Source organism: Neophocaena asiaeorientalis, unplaced genomic scaffold (genome assembly GCF_003031525.2).
Source record: "Neophocaena asiaeorientalis asiaeorientalis breed wild unplaced genomic scaffold, Neophocaena_asiaeorientalis_V1.1 scaffold89, whole genome shotgun sequence".
Classification (NCBI taxonomy): Eukaryota; Metazoa; Chordata; class Mammalia; order Artiodactyla; family Phocoenidae; genus Neophocaena; species Neophocaena asiaeorientalis.
The window spans coordinates 7,927,587-7,949,645 of record NW_020172592.1 but is presented as its reverse complement, the minus strand read 5'-3'; the positions used below and the strand labels follow the sequence as shown (position 1 = coordinate 7,949,645).

General features: G+C 35.3%; 1 protein-coding gene across 1 annotated transcript in view; it reads right to left on the bottom strand.

The window, feature by feature from the left end:
• SEMA3D (semaphorin 3D) overlaps positions 1–14,215 on the bottom strand; it is a 134,386-nt gene extending 120,171 nt beyond the window's left edge. The window contains exons 1-2 of the mRNA XM_024738496.1: positions 14,197–14,215; positions 12,344–12,534 (exon numbers count right to left, since the gene is read on the bottom strand). Of these exons, the coding sequence (XP_024594264.1) occupies positions 12,344–12,494 (151 nt within the window). The 5' untranslated portion in view covers positions 12,495–12,534; positions 14,197–14,215. The remainder of the gene's footprint in view (positions 1–12,343; positions 12,535–14,196) is intronic.
• Positions 14,216–22,059: the final 7,844 nt, after the last annotated feature.

The following is a 22,059-nucleotide window of genomic DNA, read 5'->3' as shown; positions in this document are numbered from 1 at the left end:
TATATATATATATATGAATAGTTGATTCACTTTGCTATAAAGCTGAAACTAGCACACCATGGTAAAGCAATTATACTCCAATAAAGATGTTAAAAAACAAAAAGTAGTGCTCTCTGATTATACTTTCTTTCTTGAAAATAAAAAAAATGTTGTTTTTGTTAATAATTTCTCAATTGTGACATTTGCTTAGACTTCCTTAAGATCATGATCAAAACTTTCCACACCTTCTGAAAAATGCCTCTATATAATTTTCAAATGGAATTCTGTCAGATTGTTTTTTGTTTTCCTTCAGGAAACATCCCCTCTTGGCCCTTTCTTCCTCTTGCTCCAATCTGGACTGTCTATTCTCTGACCTGAGGAATAGCTTCCTCAAAGTTCCTTCTACCACTCTCCTAGTATGAAACTCATCTTTCCCGGATCCCATCTCTTTCCTCCTTGATTTATTTTCTTATTTTGGTGAGCACATCTCCAGAAGTTTCCTAAAAATGAGTGACTGTAACTTATATATTTGAAATTTTCCATGTGTGAAAATGTCTTTAATTTACCTTTGTTGATAATTGGGCTAACTATAGAATTCCGGGCTGAACAGCTTTCACCCTCAGAGAGCTGAGGCGTTTACATACTATCCTCTGGCTTCCAAAGTTATGGTTTAGAAGTCTCATGCCATCAGTGTCCCAATCTTTTGAATGTCTTCTGTTTTTCCTTTCACCTCCTCACTCTTGCTATTATAAAACTTAAAATAATTGGCCTGAATATGTCTTGTTTTGTTTTTCACTTATCATGCTGGGCATTCAGTGTGACATCTGACCTGAAAGTTAATTTCCCCTGATTCAAGAGAATTTCCTTTTGGCTTTTCATTCAGAACAAACAGATGTCAGTTATCTGTGCAACTTTTCTCTAGGTTTTCTCCAGAAAGGGTCCTCTAGCTTACCCAAGGAAGCTAATTCTGTAGAGGTGTGCACAGAATTTGCATCAGAATATGCTTATGGACTTCCAAGAGGGAGATTCAAAATACACTCACAGAATAATGTCTTCCTTAATTTCAGTCAGTATTACAGGGCATAAACAATGAGATCATGTTTTCCATTTAGTTTCCCACAAATTGTTAGTTCTCTGCTGATGACTTCAAAATAGGCACCTAAAACCCCACTGCCTCTCCCAAGTCACAGTTCAGAATTTCCAGCAGCCTGCTTGGTACTGTCATTTTTCCCCCAACCACCTGGTCCTACTGACTATAATGACTTTAATGACATGACCTAGTTCCTAGGCTCAAGATAACAGAATCGTTTTTAGTTCCTCTTCCTTATTCCCTTACTCTTTTATTCCCCTATTTAAATAACTGCTACCCGTAAGTATATTGCATTTCCCTCACATCAACTTCCAGGTAAATTTAAAGCCTTATAGATTTCCTCATGCAAATTATCTATTCCTTTTCCTCAAACATTTATTTTTATCATCAGCCAGGCTAAGAGCCATATTACTGCTTCTCAAAATTACTATAACAGGCTCCTAAACAACCTTGTTCCCTGCCCCCCTCCCTCTCCAATCTCTCCCACATTACGCTGTCTATTCTGGTTTTCTCCCTTAAATTAGAATTAAGTTAGAATTTCATGATAAAAATCCTCCAATGCCAACATATACTTTATTCAATAAACTCTAAATTTCTTCCAATGTTCAAAGTTCAATTTCACACCCAACCTCCTCCGAAATTCTTTGAAATGTTTGGTTTTATTTACCCTAATCCTATGGCATCAATCTTTTTGCAGTTATTTTGTCCCTTAAAAAGACCAGAAGCCCTTGCAGACAAGAATAATGTCTAAATCATTGCTGCAATTCATCACCTCTTCTTTCACATAAGAAGTCTGACAAACATTTAACTGATGATTTTTCAAACTCTAGTGATTCTTGTTTATGTTGGTTTATCTACCTTCCATCTAAACCAGGATTTATTACAGCCTTATTAATAATTCAGAGAGGTTAATGTGCCATTTGGAGACCCAATTGTGGCTCTAATGCTTTGCAATCATAAGAGATTCCTGTTGTGATATCCAAATGCTCCTGTGTGTATTGGGGGTGGGAGGATGAAGGAGAGGAGGGTGGGAAGAGGAGGGAGTTGGAAATAAAACACTCTAAAAGCAGTGCTTCTCAGGATTAACATGCATTCAGATCAGCTGGGACTCTTGCTAAAAAATAGACTCTCACTGAGGAGTCTAGGAGGGAGCCTGAGATTCTGCATTTCTAACAAGCTCTCAAATTATGCTGGCGCTACTGGTCCTTGAACCACAGCTGGAGTAGAAAAGCTAAAGAACACTGTGGCCCCAATTGCCTTGAAGTGCTGGACTCTTCTTTCTTCTCCACACTACAGTTTCTCTCAAACCCTTATATGATGATGTGTTAATTTATGCAAAATAGCCAAATTATTATTATTTTTCCTCTACAACACTACAGTGTTAGAATAAGTTAGGGATGTACAGCTGTGACCAATGTGATTAACTTATAACTAACTTAATTGCTATAAGTGATAAATAACCTACTTAGTTTCAACCAAAGACATATAAAACTTTTCCCCCTCCATTTTCTCATACAAAGAAGAGAAGTACATTCATATAATATGCATTTACCTGGAAGGAAAATGTAAAGATGACAAGTTATGATTTATTAATTGACTTTCAAGTAAATGTCCTGTTATGTGTGGCAGGAGAAATTGTATGCAAGATGCCTAAATATATTTTTAAAGACCTTGAATTTTCTTCACATCCTACTTCAATTAATTCAGTCATATATTATGTCTGGTCTCCCTTTGAAGCCTATCATAATATCCATTTGTGCTTTATAACTTCCAAGGAGCTTTTCCTCTATTATTTCATTTGATCCTTAACCAAAGGATTATCACTAATTTCCAGAGGAGAAAACCTAGATTCAGAAAGAGCAAACAACTGTTCTAATGGTACAAGAACAGTACACGGCAGAGAAAGCTAAAACCTATCAAGGTCTCTTCTAACTCTAAGCCCTATCACCCATTACAGCTCTATTTTATATTTTAAGATTTACCATTACTTAGAAAAGCAAGGTTCTTTTTCAAAACAATTCTACTTACTGTTTTTATGGAACATACCCACAGACAAGTTCACTTCTATTGCTTCCTCCACTTTACCATTCCATTGGGATTACTGAAATATTTATCTTATTTTCTAGACTGTGTCTGGCTCACTTTGGCTTTAGTGAAATAAACCTCTTTATGAGTATCTTTCTTCCTAAGTAAAAAGCACTTTAGCTTTAATTTATGCCTCTTTTGAATTAATAGGATTAAAACAGCATGTTGAAAGGACTCAGAAAAATGCAAAATGTATATTACAAGTTCTTAACAGAGAGGCATTTGCCAAATTTTCTGTTAAAATGACCCAATGACATTCATTTAAAAAAATATCTGTAAACTTATATTTTTACATTTACACTGAAAGAATCTCACTGCTAAAATTTATTTAATAAGACCCAAGAAATTAGAGTCAAATTTTAGGTAAGTGAAGTCATAGAACAAGAAATTGTAGATAAAAAATTTTATCTCCTCAATAATTTACAGAAGAGTAAACCAACTATATACAGTATACGATCTATTCAAAGAAACCTATTTTAACCAAAAAATAGTGGACTGGGTTTAACCCCAGAAAAATTTGCCTTTACTTAAATTATGCCCTTATAAATTCCTTCCATATTTATGCATAACAAGGATGCAATTCAAGTGTCTCATGATGTAGCTCTCCTTTGCCCTGCCAGGAGGACACTACTGACCACATAGGCCTCAGTGATTTTTATGTATGTTCCTAATTCCAGGAACACTTTTTATGTGATACTTTTGTATGGCAATATTACATCATATGTTACCATACATTATTAGGTAACTTCTACCACTCTGTGAACCTCTACAGATCAATCATGTTTAGAAGAATGCTCTACGTAGTGTTAAATAGATTTTAATCATTACTAGATCACAGTGTTGGATACAGGCAAGTTGTAGTACAAACACTATTGTACTGAAACGCAGAAGGCTTGGATCAGCTTTTTAATTATCTACTAATGTGACTCTGAGGTTATTATTTAATCTTTCTGAAGTTTTATTTCTAAATCCTTACATAACAATTTTCTAAACATATGTAGTACTTACAAACCTATATCAATATATCAAACTGAATATATTTTTATATCTGTTTAACCTCTCTTTCCACCTACACAACAGTTGACACTGACAATGAACCAAACAATAGTTTATTATGCAAAATAAGCCAGTTTTATCAACATATGTTCTAAAAGTAGCCTGATTTTAGAGGAAAAAAATCATTATTTTCTTCAATAGTGTATAAATGATCCCACATTTCTCCTGAATCATTAATTATTCCTCTCCTAGATTATTTCAATTAACAAATAAATATGCTGTTGTTTAGCGCATGAAAAAAACAAGTCTCTTGATCTCATTGTCCTTCCAGCTACTACTGCCCACGTCTCTATTATGGGAAAACTCCTTGAAAGAATTGTCTACACTTGCCTCCAGTTCCCCTGAGCCCATGCTCTTCAGAATCCATCCTTGTTGTGCTCTGGCTCCCACACTTAAAGACACTGCTCTTAACAAGGTCAACAATAGCCTTCTGTTGTTAAATTTTTTTTTTTTTTTTTTACGGTACGCGGGCCTCTCACTGCTGTGGCCTGTCCCGTTGCGGAGCACAGGCTCTGGACGCGCAGGCTCAGCGGCTATGGCTCACGCGCCCAGCCGCTCCACGGCACGTGGGATCCTCCCGGACCAGGGCACGAACCCGCGTCCCCTGCATCAGCAGGCGGACTCCTAACCACTGCGCCACCAGGGAAGTCCCTGTTGTTAAATTTAATGTTAATTTTTACTTACCTTTCGTGACACATTAGCTGAATATGACACTGCTGATAGTTCCTTTTCTTACTTTCTTCATTTAACTTTCTCTACACCACAACTTCTGATTTTCCTCCTACATACCTGGGCACTTCTTTTAGTTCACTTAGATGCTCAGTCCTCCTTTCACTAATTTCCTGACTTAAGAGTATCCCAGAACTCAATCCTCTAAATTTTCTATATCCCTTAGTCATCTCACAGAATTTCATGGATTTAAAATTTTCTCTATGCTAACTGCCAAATTCATATCTCCAATTGACATCGTCTATAAACTCCAAAAATGATATACTCAAGTGCCTTCTAGGCATCTTACTTAGATATCTAATAGCCTTCTCAAACGAATATATCCACTTGATCTTCCCACACAACATTCTTTCACAATCTCTGCCATCTCAATTAATAGTAACCCCATCCTTAGATCAAAAACAAACAAAAAAACCATGGAGTCAGATTTGACTTCTCTCTTACTTCATATCCAATCCATCAACAAATCCTGTTGGCTCTACCTTCATATCTTCTTCTCCTACCTCCACTGCAACCAGTCTGGCTCATAGACCATCATTTCTCACCTGGATTATTACAGTCCTCTCAGACTTGGCTCCCTATTTCCCTGATCTCTCCCTTTCAGTGCACACACAGTACAGAAACCAGAGTGATCCTATAATAATGAAAGTCAGACCATGTCACCTCTGTGCTCAAAATTCTCCAATGGATTCCCATAACACTCAGACTAAAAACCAACGTTTTAATAATGACAAGAGTGAAAGGATCTAATCCTTCTTCCCTCCTATTAACTCTCTGATTTAATCAATTTTCTTCTTTCTCCCATTCCATTGGGTTTTTTGCCATACTGTCTTCTTTAAGATCCTTGAACATGCCAGACACTCTTCCACCTCAGGACTTTTGCACTTGCTGTTCCTTTTGCCAAAAATGTTCCTTTCCTGAGTATCTGCATGACTTGCAACAATAATTTCTTGAAGTATCTGTGAAAACATCACTCTCTGGGTGAGCTCTTTCTTGCGTGCCATATTTGACTACTACACCCCCACCAATCAACTTTCCCGATTCGTTTTTCTCCATAGCACTTATCATCTTCCATCTTGCTGTGTAATGTACTTATGTATGGTCTACCTTTCTGTATCAGAATATAAACTACATGATGCCAGGGAGTTTTGCCTCTTCTACTTGCTAACATATCCCCTTGTTGCCAGCAGGGGGCTGGAAACAGTGGGCATCAGAAACTATTGTTATTAACCACTGAGAGCTGAATATCAAATACACAATAATATTATCCTTGAGCTCTTAAACCTACGAAAGCCCAGTTCCACACACAGCCTCAGTTTAGAGAAAACACATCTGGGAAAACAAGTGAGTCCATTAAAAATTAAACCATCAATGACTTTATAGAAGAAAATATATGGGAATTCTTACTATTAGATTGATAATGCTTCTTTACTATATACTTAAGGAGAGATATTCAGAGCAAGTCATCTTCTTTTCTCATTGATTTGACAACAAAAATGTCCACTTTAGAAAGGAACTCCTGAATGAATGATTTTATGATTCCTTTTAACCCACCCTGAAGGCTACCAACTACTCAAAGACACTACTCTTATCAAAGTCAATAACCACCTAAGGGCTTGTTAACTACTAGAAGACCATGAAGATAAAAAAACTGAAAAGTACCTTCAATAAATTCACAATCTGTGGGTGGTACTGGACTGAGGGAAACTAACCCTAGTAGAAAATGTTTGAGAGTAAACAGAAGCAATTTTAATATATGCTATAAATCCCCAGGAGGAAACTATGTAATATTTTTCAAACTTGTTTACATAGGGAAAATTCTGGTCTGGGAACAACCATTAATACCTAGCAAGATAATAGTGTTTCACAAAAATTAATAATTGACAGCATTTATTAAATGTTTACTATGCCAAACACTGTTTTACGTGCTTTACATGGATCAAGACACCTTCACAACTACCTCATTAGAATTAAATAAATTAACGCACTTGGAAAACTGCAGTACATAAAATAAACATCCATATGTCCCACAACTAGTAACAGCAGTTAAGACCTAATAAGCAGCTTGGCTTCAGAACCTGCCTTCTTCACGGCTATACTCGATCGAGATATCAGAACTTACACAAAACTAGTCAAATCAAACAAGTTAGATGAGTCAAATGGCCATGAATCTCTACTTGAGGCACGCCACATTTCACAGCTAAATAGAGTCATTTGTAAATAATGAAAAATATATAGACTTATCCACTCACTCCTCAGAAGACTCAAACAAGATAAAGAACTATTCTATCAAATGCACTAACGTTTAGTTACACAATAGCAGATAAAAATTTTAAAGATGATTTCCAGTTTTCTTTTCTATGAAAAGACGTAAGTTTTGGAGGAGCAAAACATAATTAGTACTATTGGTAGTTATTGAGAAGAGCATACTGCCCAAGATGTAATAATGAAACCTTGTATTTTTTTTAATATATATATCTTGATATTTGTGTTCCTGAACATGCAATGTCTCCCTCAAGGGCACAGGGTGGCAAGAACGTGGGCCTGGAACTAGAGAGGTGAAAACACACAAGTTAGTTCTGCCACTTAACAGCTTCTTGCATAGGGGCAAGGCCTTCAGGTTCTAACCTCATGTTTCTTATCTATAAAATGGGTATAAAAATGATGGTTCTGCGTAGTGTCCTAAAGTCTAAGTAGGGTCCTGGATGCAGTCTCCTGTTTGATGTTCCTGATAGAACTTCCCACTATTTGAAATAACCTTCATCTGTTTGTTTACCTGTTTATTGTTTGCCTCCCTCTCTGGTAAAGAAATTCCAGGGGGACAGTGACTTTTCTCTTCCTTTTTCAAAGTTTTTGCCCATTCCCTCTTTAGCTATATTACCTATCTCATCTTTAGGAGCTGTCCAAACAAATACCATTGCAGATACTAATGATTCCTGGGTATAAATATCCTTAACCCGCATGAGTTCCTTCATGAGGATTTATAATACAAAAAATGTTTACAGTAATTGCAAGACTGAAGTTGGTCATTTTTCAAAAGTTATATTTACTACATCTGCAGTATAAAGCATACAAGTCACTGTGAGAAGCTCACCCTTGTAAGGCCATATATATATATTACCCTTATAAAACAAAACCCAGAAATACAGAACATCCTGACCTCTAAGTTTCCTTACTTGTTACTCAAGAAACTGATTTAGTATGCATAAATGTGCAAGAATTCAAAATATGCAACTGAGGGGAAATCTCTTTACACAACAATAGAACCAAACAAGCTCCTGTGGATTCAGAGGTTCAAAGCTAAGTCTTTATCAAAGAGCATTCTTTGGATAAAATGGTTATTATATTTCTGTTGGCCTTTAAGAAATCCCTCAAAATAATCTTGCAGCTGTTTAAAGTAGCTAACTCTACTGATACTGGCTGTGTCTCTGGTCTGCACCTAAGGAAGCTTGAGTTATGGAAAGCAAAGCTGATTTTGTGCCCATAAAAATGAATTATTTTTGAAAATACAGTTAATTTCTCATTTTGACTGATTTTTCTAACCTCACATGCTGGCAGTATTTTAATGCCAAGCATGAAGTTTTAGACTCCCTCAAAACTAAGCAATGGGTGATACTAGGTGATCTTCACTCATTAGTCAGTCATAAGAGAAAGAGAAAATGCCAAAGGAGAGTTCTGATTATTATCTCAGAGGTAGGAATTTTCCTCATCATAACCCCAAGTTAGCAGTGATTTTTATGTTATAACTTTGTTTATTCAGGAATAGGCTACTTTTTAAAACTATTACATCAGGATTTGAACTACTTTCCTTTTACACTCTCAGATATGGCAGAGAAGAGGTGGCTAGGGAAACTGTTGAAATTCTCCCAAGTGTATGGTTAATGCATACTTACTTCATAGTGCTGAACTGATGATTTCCAAAGAAAAGTCCCCAAATTCTTATAGGTGGAAAGAGGAATATTCCATAAGCATTGTCAGTAATTCTCCTAGCCAAGATCACTACTCTATTATTAGCATACAATCTGGCAGTGAATGGCTAACAGCAGCCACAGGGCGCTATAGGAGAGAGGGAGGGGGAGGGGGGAGAGGAGAAAGGGGAGACAAGGGGGAGAGGGGGTGAGGGGGGAGTGAGTGTGTGTGTGTGTGTGTGTGTGTGTGTGTGTGTTGTGTATGTATTGAGGGTGAGTTGAGAGATTTTTAAAATTCCTTCCCTGCATTCAGTCTTTGCTACTGCTTTTGACATGTATCAATAGACAATCTACATGTAGATAAATATCTAAAAAATACAACATTTGGAAAGTATACTAAATATAAGAACCATCCAAAGAATAGTTCTTATTGCATTTAATCCAACATTTATACCAGTTCTCCTTTTATATAAGTACTAGGTGCTAGAAAGAGTGAAAATCTATAGAGAGATAAATAAAACAGGATTTTGAACTCTTATATGGTTGATTCCAAGTATTAATACAAAAACATAGATTCATACCAAAAAACAACTCCTCTAACTAGGGATAAACTAATTAGCAGCAGCTACATAAAATTAATGTTTTTTAATTTTTTTATTTTTAGGAACTGATTTGTTATTTTCTAACGATCAAGTTACCACATTTGAGTTAATATTTTACAGTCACTCATAAAATTTTGATTATGAACACAAATTAGCACAATGACCATCTCTCTTTTTCCCATAAGATTATCAAAGTCTGTAAATCTCTTTTGGCTACCAAGAGCGTGTGGTCTTCAACTCCATTTAATTTTGACAATTGAAAGCATACAATCAGTTAGTCAAATATCAGCATGACGCTTCTGTCAACTTTAAAGTTCATTTCCGTAGGTAAGTGCCTCAGGCAAGAACTGCTGCTCTTGTCTAGGGTGTGAGAAATATGAATAGGCACCCAGGCTCTCCAAAGCACGGGGCTGACTCACGAGCTGAGCCACCAGCTAATTTGAGACCTTAATTTCTCAGTACCTCAGTAACCTCATTTCTAGGCAGATGATAATAATCCCCACCTCACAGGGTGGTGATGAGGATAAAATGACATCATTCACACATACTCCTTATACCAATGCTTTGCTTACGATGACTCCTCAGTGAGTAATTATTAACTATTATTAAAGTTTCTTTCCAAGTCTAATTTATTTTGCATTGTCCACCCTCATCCATGCAATGCTCCTGTGTTCTTCACTATATCATAGAAACCAGGTAGTGTTTCTTTTTCTTTCCGTTCAATCTATTTTCAAACTTTCTCTTTTTTTTTTTTTTTTATTGTTTGGCTTTTCATACTTGTTTTCTGTTCTGTTCTTAAGATAAATTTTGAAAACAGGCAAACAAATCTGACTTGTGTAATATGATGGGTTGTGAAAAGTCCATATTATATCTCTATCAGGATAGAGAACATTTCCATAAGCCCAGAAAGTTTCCTCTCATATCCCTTTCCATTCGATCCTTCCCTCACACTGCACAAAGGCAATGCCCTGAATTTTTTTAACCATAGATTAGTTGTCTCTGCTCTAGAAATTCGAGAATACAAAAACTCAAAAATGTTACCTTAACTCTTTAATTCATGAGGTATAAATTCCAAACAAATACCAACATATGAAATGTGTAATGAGTCAAATAAGATAATTCCACTTAAGCTTACATTAGACATCAAATTTGCTTTTACTATTGATATTTAATTTGAGCTGAAAATAAGTTGTCTTAAAGATTAAAACTGCCAGCATGATTTTTACCCACCAAGTTCAGAATAGAGGAGTTTGAGTTCCCTACATTCCTCTCATTACTTAGGTATTAAAGAAGCCACAGGGATATTACAGAAAAAAAAAAAAAAATCTTTGAGCATGAAACTTGGCTCGTTTTCTCTCTCGATATATATATTGATATATTACACTTACATATAAACACATATTAGTATATAAACTTTGCTTTCATACTAATTTAAACATTTAAAACAATTAGCTTAGTAGACTTCATTTCTTAAATGTTTTCTCATCTCTGTATTTTAAGCTTTTCACACAGACTATTTTTTAAACAATAAAATATGTATATGCTTGAGATATTCAAGGTATTTTAGTTTGTTAATATTTTTGAAGATATCTTACTGTTTTAAAAAATACTAAGGATCAACGAATTAGTAGCAGCTGTATAGAATTAATGATTTTTCTATTTTTAGGCTGTTGAGCTGCACCCCACAGGCCTACAAGGCTTGTGCTTGCCCAGCTTCAAGACCGAAGAGCCCAGAGGCAGCGACAGAGCCATCAAAGGTTTAATGGATGGGAGATCTTACATGTCCGAAGCAAGGTTCTGGAGCAACACCCCACCATGTATGCGGCTCACACCGAAGCAGGACAAAGTGGACAGGCTTCACTCCCACGGGCAGGGGGAGGTTACCACTTATAAGGGAAATTGACGGCAGTTTGGTTCATCAGTTACCAGGGAAACCAGCAGAGGGGCCCGCCCCTAACTGCCCCTTTGATAGGCTATCATGGTGGCTAAAATTAGAACAATCATTAGCTGGGGCATGGGGCAAGCATGTAGGAAGGTCTGTCAGGTGAATAGGGTATAGGTGAAGCAGGCACTGGTTGAACAGGGGACTTACAGAGAGCAAGAGAACAGCTATCTTGAGTGGCCTGACCATACATAGTTATTGATTTATTTTAATATAAAACTGACTACAGGGACTTCCCTGGCGGTCCAGTGGTTAAGACTCCATGCTTCCAATGCAGGGGCCGCGGGTTCCATCTGCGGTAGAGGAGCTAAGATCCCACGTGCCGCACAGCATAGCCAAGAAAAACAAAAAACAAAAAACTGACTACAACTTACTGACCAAAATTTCCTAATTATGCTAATCAGTAGTTAAAAATTGTAAATAATGAACTGAAAAGCATACATGAACAGTTTTGGTGTCTATTTTCTTCACCAAGAATAATGAATCAGTGGGCTTTGCATTCTGTAATAATCTTATTATTATTATTATTATTATTATTGTACGCGGGCCTCTCACTGTTGTGGCCTTTCCCGTTGCGGAGCACAGGCTCCGGACGCGCAGGCTCAGCGGCCATGGCTCACGGGCGCAGCCGCTCCGCGGCATGTGGGATCTTCCCGGACCGGGGCACGAACCCGTGTCCCCTGCATCAGCAGGCGAACTCTCAACCACTGCACCACCAGGGAATCCCGAGAGCTCCATGTTTTGTTTTGTTTTGTTTTGTTTTGTTTTAACCATTCTTAGCACGTAATTCTCAAATCTTAGCACCTGGTTTTTGTTTTTAGCACCTGTGCCACCAGGGAAGCCCCTATAATAATCTGATTATTAACTGATGCCAATACTACAAACATTTCACTGAAGTCAGTATGCATTTCTAAATAAAAGAAGGCAACCTGAAAAACACTGACACATTTACCTTTGTAGGTTAGCTTGAGTCGTGGAATATTTTGCTTAGACGTTCCAGTGACTGGAAGAAACAGCATGGTCATGCTTAGCATCATCAGGGCATGAAAAAGGTAAAAATCATGGTTTCTGGACTTTGGTCTCTCATCTTTAGTAACAATCATGATGAAAACAATGTTCTGTTTCAAACAGCGTTAATTTAATCTAAAAAGAAGAAAAGAACTATTAATATAGCAGTTTGCAGATTTTCCTACACTCACTAAATTATAATTTTATGAATGTATGTAGATTTAAAAAAATACTTGCTCCTTGTCTCTTGTTCAGCTCTTAGAAATTGTTGCAAGGGAAATGAATCAGAACTGAGTAATAAAATTCAGGTCTGGCTTTACTCAGGACATGAGTACAGACCTAAAAAGTCAACTACTTATGTTAATTAGCAACTATTCTTCTACTAAAGTTTTTGTTTTGTTTTGTTTCATGCAAATATAGGAGTGACCAATTCTTTCTGTAACTTGATGAATTCTTGATCAGATAAGAATACTGGTAGAAGCCTACACTTTCCCCATACCATCCTCAAAGGAACAGATCCTCAAGCAAAATTTAATAAAAGCTGTCAGTTTCAGAGAGTTCGTTTCTGACAAAACTTATTTTAACAGTTCACCTAAAATTGGAACAACTGGACATGATCAGGTCAGGGCCACCAGTATAGATTTTAGGCCTGGGACAAGGCAATCTTACCTGCACCCTATACTACTCCACACAGGGCAGCACTGAATATAAAAACAAACTGTAAAATAAAAGGGTTTATAAGAGGAGGCGGTTTTTAACTAGGTTGCCATAAACAAGCTGCCTTGGTTGTCTTTGTTAAGACACGGAATAAATCAAAACACACATAGTTCAAACTAAGCCTGGTAATAATAATTACAAATAATATTCGTTGAGTATTTAGATGAACCAGATACTTTTTAAGAAGTGTGTTACATAAATTAAATCACTTAATGCTGTTAAATTCATTGAAGAAGTAGGTCATTAGACTGAGATGGCTCTAATGCCGTGGTAGCCCACCTAATCAAACAAAATCTAAGCCTGTAAATGCCTCAAAGCTATGAACTCAGAACTCTAATAAAACAACCAGTTAACTAGGCTTTAAGCTATAGCCAATAAAATAATTTCCTTTCTTTGTTTCCGAAAGTTTCTTTGTGTAAGTCTTCGCCCTAATATCCTATCAGTGGGGTGCTCCTAACCACTTCCAGTTTGGTGCCGCGCAATTCAAACTAATTTTTGCACAAATAAACTCCTAAAAATTTTAATATGCCTCCGTTTATTTTTTAATCAATGCTAATGACGGTCAAGAAAGATAGGTAATTATTTTCCTCATTTTACAGATGAGGAAACTGAGGTACAGGGTTTGATAATTCTCTCAAGGTCATGTGGCAAATAAGAGATGGATTAAAACATTTGTTCCGGACTTCAGCTAGAATCAGCCTCCTTAGCCCCTAAGTCTTTAGGTGCTTTTCATTATGGCAGAATCAAGTGACCTTCAACTCTTGATGCAGTCTTCAACTTCTCTTTTCTCCTCGACATGTTCTAATAAATAGCCCACAGAAAGGATCTTGCTATGCGTACTTCCTGGGAGGATTCCAGATGTGGTACCTGCTTCAAGTGCCAATAATTTCTTGGTAACAGCTTTAGCCATAATAAAAAAGTATTATACTTTAGTATTTTTGTAATTATTTAATATCAAAATAAATATGTCTATATGGCTTAGTTTTAAGAGAATGTCTAAATAAGAGTATTTTTCTTATGGTAAATCAAGTCTTTACTAAAATGCCTCAATGACTTTGAATCAAGGTTCCTTAAACTTACCTTAAATCTCAGAAGTTAAGATCAATCTGGGAATGTGAAATAAAATAAAATATAGGGATGTATTAATTTTTTATACAAGACAAACATTCTAAGAATAGACTACAAATTGTATGTTTTTTCTTCATGAAACGTTGAATATGAAGGCTTAATAAAGTATATTTTCTCAGTTACTTTAATTACCCGTAGGAAGTACCAAACTATTCTGTCTTTGTGTGTAATCCATGCATATTTAGTTATTTGATTTAGAAGATTACTACAAATGAAAAGAATCAAGTTCATTTAGATACTCATTTAAGAATATCGTAGGTCACACATAACATATTTTATTCACATTTACTTGACATACGTGAATGTGTCACATATAACATATTTTATTCACATTTGCCACATATAACGTATTTTATTCACATTTACTTGACATTTCTTGATAAGTTCACCTAATGACATAATTTAAGGGAAAACAGGAATGTCTGTCTGACCAAAAAGATCTACACTATTAGCAGTCCTTAATGAAAATTCTAGTTTTAAAAATTTCAGTTTTATTTTAAAATAAAACACTAATAAAGCCCTTCTGTATATAACATTTTAAAAAAACTCTTAAAAAATAAAGAGTTGTATTATTTCAAAACTAGTAGGAAAACGCATATGCTATTGGCAAAGAACAGAGTCACTTAACTGGTCTACAGAAAAATTTATCAGAATTAGTTTTAAGTTATGTGAGTTTTAATTTACTCACTGTCTTAAGAAATGCATGTTTGCAACTTTTCAATTTTACATTTACACCAGTAAAACACAGATGCATTCTTTGAGTTACAGATTCTCCTTAAATACTTACTGTTTTTTTGCAAATAAGAATATGCATTTAAGAATATATAATACACATACACTTATGGTCATTAACACCATAACTCATCTCCAATGATTTATTAAAGTGAGAAGAAAGATAAGATTCTTATTTGAAAGGAGCAGTTGATTATACACAAATAATCATGAAATAATTGCTAAAATCGAGATATTTATAAGATGCTATGGAAGGCAGCTCAAAGGAGTATCGTATAGGTTTAAGTAAGACAAGGATAGTTTCATAGAGGACACAGAAAGGACAATAAAAAGCAAAAAGAGACATTTCCAGGTAACAATGATACCTAGTTAAGGGTTTCTGAAAAACTGGAAGCATGATAGGCCTGCGAAGGGTGAGACAATGTAGCATAATCCAGTGGAGTGAAAGAGAGAGGAAACCAGAGGGATTCAGCCTAATGCTTAAATGTGCCTCATGCCTGTTCTGGTAGCTAATATACAATATTAGGACTCAAACGATGCTGTTATTCCACACTGCCTTTGGTCTTAGATCATATGTGCTGGTTTCATCCATATTCATCAGTGCTTCTCTAATCCCACTTGCCTGTTTCTTTTACTTTTCCCTATGTCCACATGTTAGCAGAAGATCACAGCAGCTCCACAGCTTTGCCACACAAACATGTATCCTTCCACCTACCCATACCCTCCAAAAAGAGTGAAAGGTTAGTTGAATATAGAGATTAAGTATATTAAATTTCTCATTAGGTTTAGTTTTTCTGAGCTTCTGGACATATGTAATACTACTTTTTTTTATGACATGTAACAATGCATGTAATGTGAATGTATGTTTATGTACACACGCGAAAGAGAGGAAACTTTCCGTGTGTTCATTTTATTAGCAATAATGACCCCAGTACAGGACATTTCCTGTGAATTAATGACCAGTTGAGGTTAATGGCCCTTAGCTATGTATTGAGATATCTGCTCCTCCAACTGGTCATTAATCGCTAAGACATGCCCTGTGGTCCAACACTATAAGTTAAGAAGATTGATGTTTTGGTTTCCAATGAACAGTAGTCACACTGTTCCTTGTTACCTAACTCATTAATATTGTTAAATAACTTAAAAATCAAAGCACTGCTTTCCTTGCTAGTATGACATTCCGATAAGTGCCCACACGTGCTGAACCATTTGTTAAGGGTGAGGGACAAAATAAAACAAAAATTCTGAAACTCCTGGAACTTTTTTTTTAACTTTATATATTTTTCTCCTAATTCTTTGTTTTTCCTCCCAACACTCCTTTGAATTCAATAGTTAATCTTTTAATTGAGATAATTTATGGGTTAAATGTATTGCCAACGACGTCTCCAATAATCTATTGATATTTTGCTATCTTCCAGTGCATGTCAGTGTGTGTATCTGTGTGTTTTTGTATCTACACGTGTGTGTGTCCCGCATCTGGGAGGAATTATAGAGAGAAGTAGGTGTGATTTAACCTAAAGTGGGTGGATTTGGTGAATTGCATAGGTTATACTGCATGCTACTGTCTGTAACAAGCTCGACCTGGAGCCAATTAACTGCACATAATCTGTTCCACATGTTCACTGGGACAAACAGCACCCTTGGGGATCTTCAGATGTGGAGCCAATGGGGAGTGTTGTGATTATGAGAGATTTTTACACACTGTTCCACTAAATCAGAGCTCCAAATGCATAATCTCACACTCAGGAAGGCCTTGTGCCATTTCCCAAAGGAATACAAAGAGTCCAGAACTTATTAGATGGATGGTAAATCGTCAAAAATATTATTTGAGGAGCAAGGAATAGAAAATTTTACATGTGAACTTCATTGATTTCTCTTATTTATATCTATTTGTTGCAAGAACATATAATTATAGTGAAAAAATAGACCATATGCATAGGAAAAGAAAATACATGATAAGTCTTCATACCTGAAAACCTTGAACTTAGACATAGGATCATTTCTCAGGTATGTGTGTGCTTGTGTGTGTGTGCGTGTGTGTGTGTGTGTGTAGGTTGGAGAAGGGAGAAAAAGAATCCTTGATTTCTTAATTTATAAAGAGTTATTTGTCCTTTATACCTTTGTAGTGGTGCACATGAGGTCACTTGAGAATTTTTTATCTTACTCATGAGACACAAAGAGCTATGACCATCCCCAAATTAAAGGTACTACCAGTATAAACTCACTTTAGCCTAACTGTAACTCATATTTTTGAGTTATTGTTTGATCAGATGGTTTTCCTATAGAGTACATAGACTGATCGATTTAGTAACATTACTTCCTGGCAGGGAAATGGAACATAGCGACAAAGAACCAAACAGAAATTATAGAATAAACTTGAACAACAAAGAGACAACATAGGCAAACAAGGAGAAACTTCAGGTTTGCAGAGAGATATCTTACATTCCATTGATCAAGTGCAGTGACATCAAAGCAGAATGCAAGTGAGATGAATGAAGGCTCACTGGAAGGGTGCTTGGGACGCTAAAATTGTCATTTACATTTATTTTATGTCATCCTTTTCCAATTTCTCTTTCTGTGTTTCCTAATATACATGATATTCTACTACTTTAGTACCATTGACAGTATGCAATCACTGCTCAAGTGTACAGTATTGTTACCAATGGATGGAATTTATAGGGTAGGAACTTTTGGTTGACGAATTTTAACTGTCCATTAATAGACTTCATTGCCTTCAGATGTCACAAATTCTTCATCAATTGGTATGTTCCACAGGAGTCTGTCAGACCATCTGATTTTTCAGAGATCATGAAAAAAGAGACTTACGTGCTAAACTCTATGTCAGTAAGAATAAATTACAGTAATTCCATTTTTATTTTGCAGTGGTTTAAACACAATGTTTGTATTTCTAAAGTACACTGAAAGTATATTTTTGTATAAATCCCTGCTCACCAAAGCACCACTGTTACATGTTACTTGAGTTTGGAAGACTTATAGCCTTGTACTTAGAGCCAGATCAAATTCTCCACGATCTTACCTCTAATGAATCCAGCTCAATAAAAAATAATAGAATAATGAGATTTCAGAACATACATGTGTAACATGTTAGATTTAATATCGTGGGTTACATTTTTTTCCTGAACACGACAGTAACAGCAAAACCATGCTTACATTGTAAAGAAGTCCTAAAGAAATCAAGTGCCTCTGACGCCCAAACTGCTCAAATAATTAACACAGTTAGAAAAAATTAGTAAGACATGACTATAAATGACTTTGCTAGCCATCTTCTTTTGCCTGTATCTCATATTAATTGGCTACTCAAAGCAGATCACTAATGGTTATCAATTTGTTGGGTCAGAGAAAGAAACAACAGCATAATCATAGTTTGTTTCTCTTTAAATTTGAATAATCCACAATTCAAAGGTTTAAGATTTTTCTTTCCAAATTCTCATTTTTTAGAGAGCATTTTGATCCATGCATCTTTTCATGACCAAGATAATCTTATCCCTCACGCTTTGGAATTCTGACATACATTTTGAGAATTATAGGATATCTTGTCAAATTTTAATGTCTGCCTTTTGTATTCAAAATATAAATGTATATTATTTAAACTGATTGTTTTTTAAAACTTAACATCCTACACCTCAAATATTCTGATACGTGCCCTCGGCAGTTTAAAAAGAGATTTTTAAGTAAATGAAATATTGAATAAAGCAGAGTAGGAATTACTGTAATTAAGAAGGCAGAACAATCATATTTTCTTGAAATAAAAAGAGTTAACCATGTGTCTGTTATTGAGAAGTTTCTCTATTTTATTCCTTTTATCTTTTAGGAATATCATTAGCATCAAAACAGAATCATGTTCCGGTAAATATTCAAAAGCTTTAACTTTCTTTCCTAAAGCACACATTTAGCTATTAATTTAGACACTGAGTTATATGCCCAATAAAAATTTTCCCAGACTTTACAATACTGATCTACTATTTCTGCTATGTGGGCAATAAATGGATTTACATCTTTTAAAAAATTGACTCTTCAATGATCGAATACACAAATTTTCTATATACAAATTAATTTATTGGCCCCATGGTCTCTGTATCAGCAGAAATAATTGTGCACCTCATGTAGCTTGTCTTTCAAAGCAACGTAGGTATCTTATTACACTTAAAAATATTCTCATGGTGCTTTTACTTCAGCAGCGCTTACAAGGACGGAGCAGTGCAAAGACACACAAAGAGAAGAGCACAGCACCAGCATAGGAATGACAGACAAACATGTACAGTTAAGAATTTCTTTTTATTTCCTGACCTGTGTGGTGGTGCTGTTTTTTACAAATTTCACATGTATGTTATATTTTCCAATTAAAAATATTTATTGAAAAGATTAGTTACGCTACAAGAAGGAAACAAAGTTTTTTTTTTTTATTGCTTAGTAGATACTTTACAGGACTGTGAGACAAGAGATTCATCATATCCTCAAAAACAATATACAGAGGTTATTAGTTGCCAAGCTGTAAAAATGATATCAACCTATTTAATAAAACTACTTATGTATAGGAAATAGTAAAGTAAGTTCCTATAGTAAAACTAAATTATAACATGGGTTCACACTATATTTAATTTAGGATCTAAAAGTTGTAACTATTGGAAACTAGTAAATAATAATGAACTAATTAAATTACGTTTTTAAGGCATGTGATATAGAACAATTATAAGGATTCTCTTTAAAACTCCTAACACTTTTAAATAAACAGACCAAGAAATCCAATCGAATTGCCAGCAACTCCAGTATCTAAAAGCAAACTTCTTAATCTGAAAAACAGCACAGAGCAGAAACAATGTGACCCTGAACTTCGTATTCCCATAAATTCTCCAGAAATGCAGGTACTTCTGAGACCAAAACATTATGATAAGTTAAATGACTTTTTTAAAAAGCAAAAGGATGTGCTCAACACATGAACGCAATTTCTTTCTTTCTTCACTATTTAATGAAATGCCTAAGGGAAATACACGTTTCTAGCAATGTAAGGATTCCATATGCATAGCAAGAAGAGTTTAAATAATTCACTTCATAAACATAAAACTATCTGGGAATAAAAATAGGCAGCATCTGAAGGGACCTAAGTGTCATATGCAGAATTTAGAAACTCAGTCTTCACATCAGATTTGAATTTCATGATAATCGACCCTACTCTGCTATAAATAAATTAAATAGGTAAGTAAATAGATAAATAAATAAAATAATTTTAATGTAATTAAATGTGAAAGTCATTAATATTTTAAAATTTATCTTTAGCAAATTGAATTCAACAACTGATGGCTATTGTGTCTTTCTTAGGCAAATATTACAAGATAAGTTTGCACGTGCTCTTTGTAGGGGCTGCTAGCCCAGAAAAGGGCTGGGTCTCTGAAGACAGTTATCTGTAATAGAACTCTGAATTTTGTCACAGATGATCTACCAGCTATTACCAGAAATTCAAAAGTTCTCAAGACTATGACCCAGTCAATACTCTCACATTTGGTTTAGTTCTGCTATTAAAACACTAAAAATAATTTGAAAATAAAGTTGTAACTATTATACATAAACTAATACTATAATTTTCATTTTTGTACACTTATATGATTGCATTGTTCAATTTCTTCTGCCTATACTTCCAAACATGCCCAGTTATACCTTCCATAACTCCTCCAGGACATGTCAGAAGTAGAGTGGCATGCTGCTTGAGCACGCAGGCACAAAGCCCAGGTCTGCCGCTGGCCTCCTGTTTATTGATGGGAAAGTTACTTAACTTCACTGTGTCTCACTTATCGCATCTGAAATAGTAGATTATACCAGTATTTAACTCATTTGTCGTAAGGATTATAAACCAAGATGTAAAGCACTACACCATGCCCAATACATAGTAAGTGATCAATGCGTATTAGCCATTTTTTAATTACTGCATTTGATTTAATTTTCTATTAAGATTCTCTTTAAGTACAAAAGCAAATTATGGTTTTAAAGACATTTAATAATGACCTGAACATATGCCTAGAGTTTATAAGGGCTGTAAAATAAAGAGTTCTCAGGGAACTATTATACGATTTCCAAAAGTATGAAGATAAATGAAGAAAATAATCACAGGTTACCACCAAAACAAACAAATGACCATGCAAGTAAATAAACAAACTCCATTTCTATGGCTTAGGTGGGGACAATCAGTGATGGTCTGAATTTTGTCATGAAGGATAAGATACAATTGTATCTGGAGTGCTTCCAGTGCTACTCATTCAAATTAAATGATGTACAAAACCACAATGAGGTATTACCTCACACCAGTCAGAATGGCCATCATTAAAAAGTCTACAAATAACAAATGCTGGAGAGGCTGTGGAAAAAAGGGAACCCTCCTACACTGTTGGTGGGAATGTAAGTTGGTGCAGCCACTATGGAAAACAGTATGGAGGTTCCTCACAAAACTAAAAATAGAATTACCATATGATCCAACAATCTCACTCCTGGGCATATAACTGGACAGAACTGTAATTCAAAAAGATACATGTGCCCCTATGTTCATAGCAGCACTATTCACAATAGCCAAGACATGGAAACAACCTAAATGTCCATCAACAGATGAATGGATAAAGAAGATGTGGTATATATATATACCATGGAATACTACTCAGCTATAAAAAAAGAATGAAATAATGCCATTTGCAGCATGGATGCAACTAGAGATTATCATACTAAGTGAAGTAAGAAATAGAAAGATAAATACCATATTATATCATTTATATGCGGAATGTAAAATATGACACAAATGAATCTATCTATGAAACAGAAACAGAACCACAGACACAGAGAATAGACTGGTGGTTGCCAAGGGGGAGGGGATTTGGGAGGGATGGAGTGGGAGGTTGGGGTCAGAAGATGTAAGCTATTATATATAGAATGGATAAACAACAAGGTCCTACTGTAGAGCACAGAGAATTATATTCAATATCCTATGATAAATCATAATGGAAAAGAATATTTTTTAAAATGTATATATATGTATAACTGAATCACTTTGCTGTACAGCAGTAATTAACACAACATTGTAAA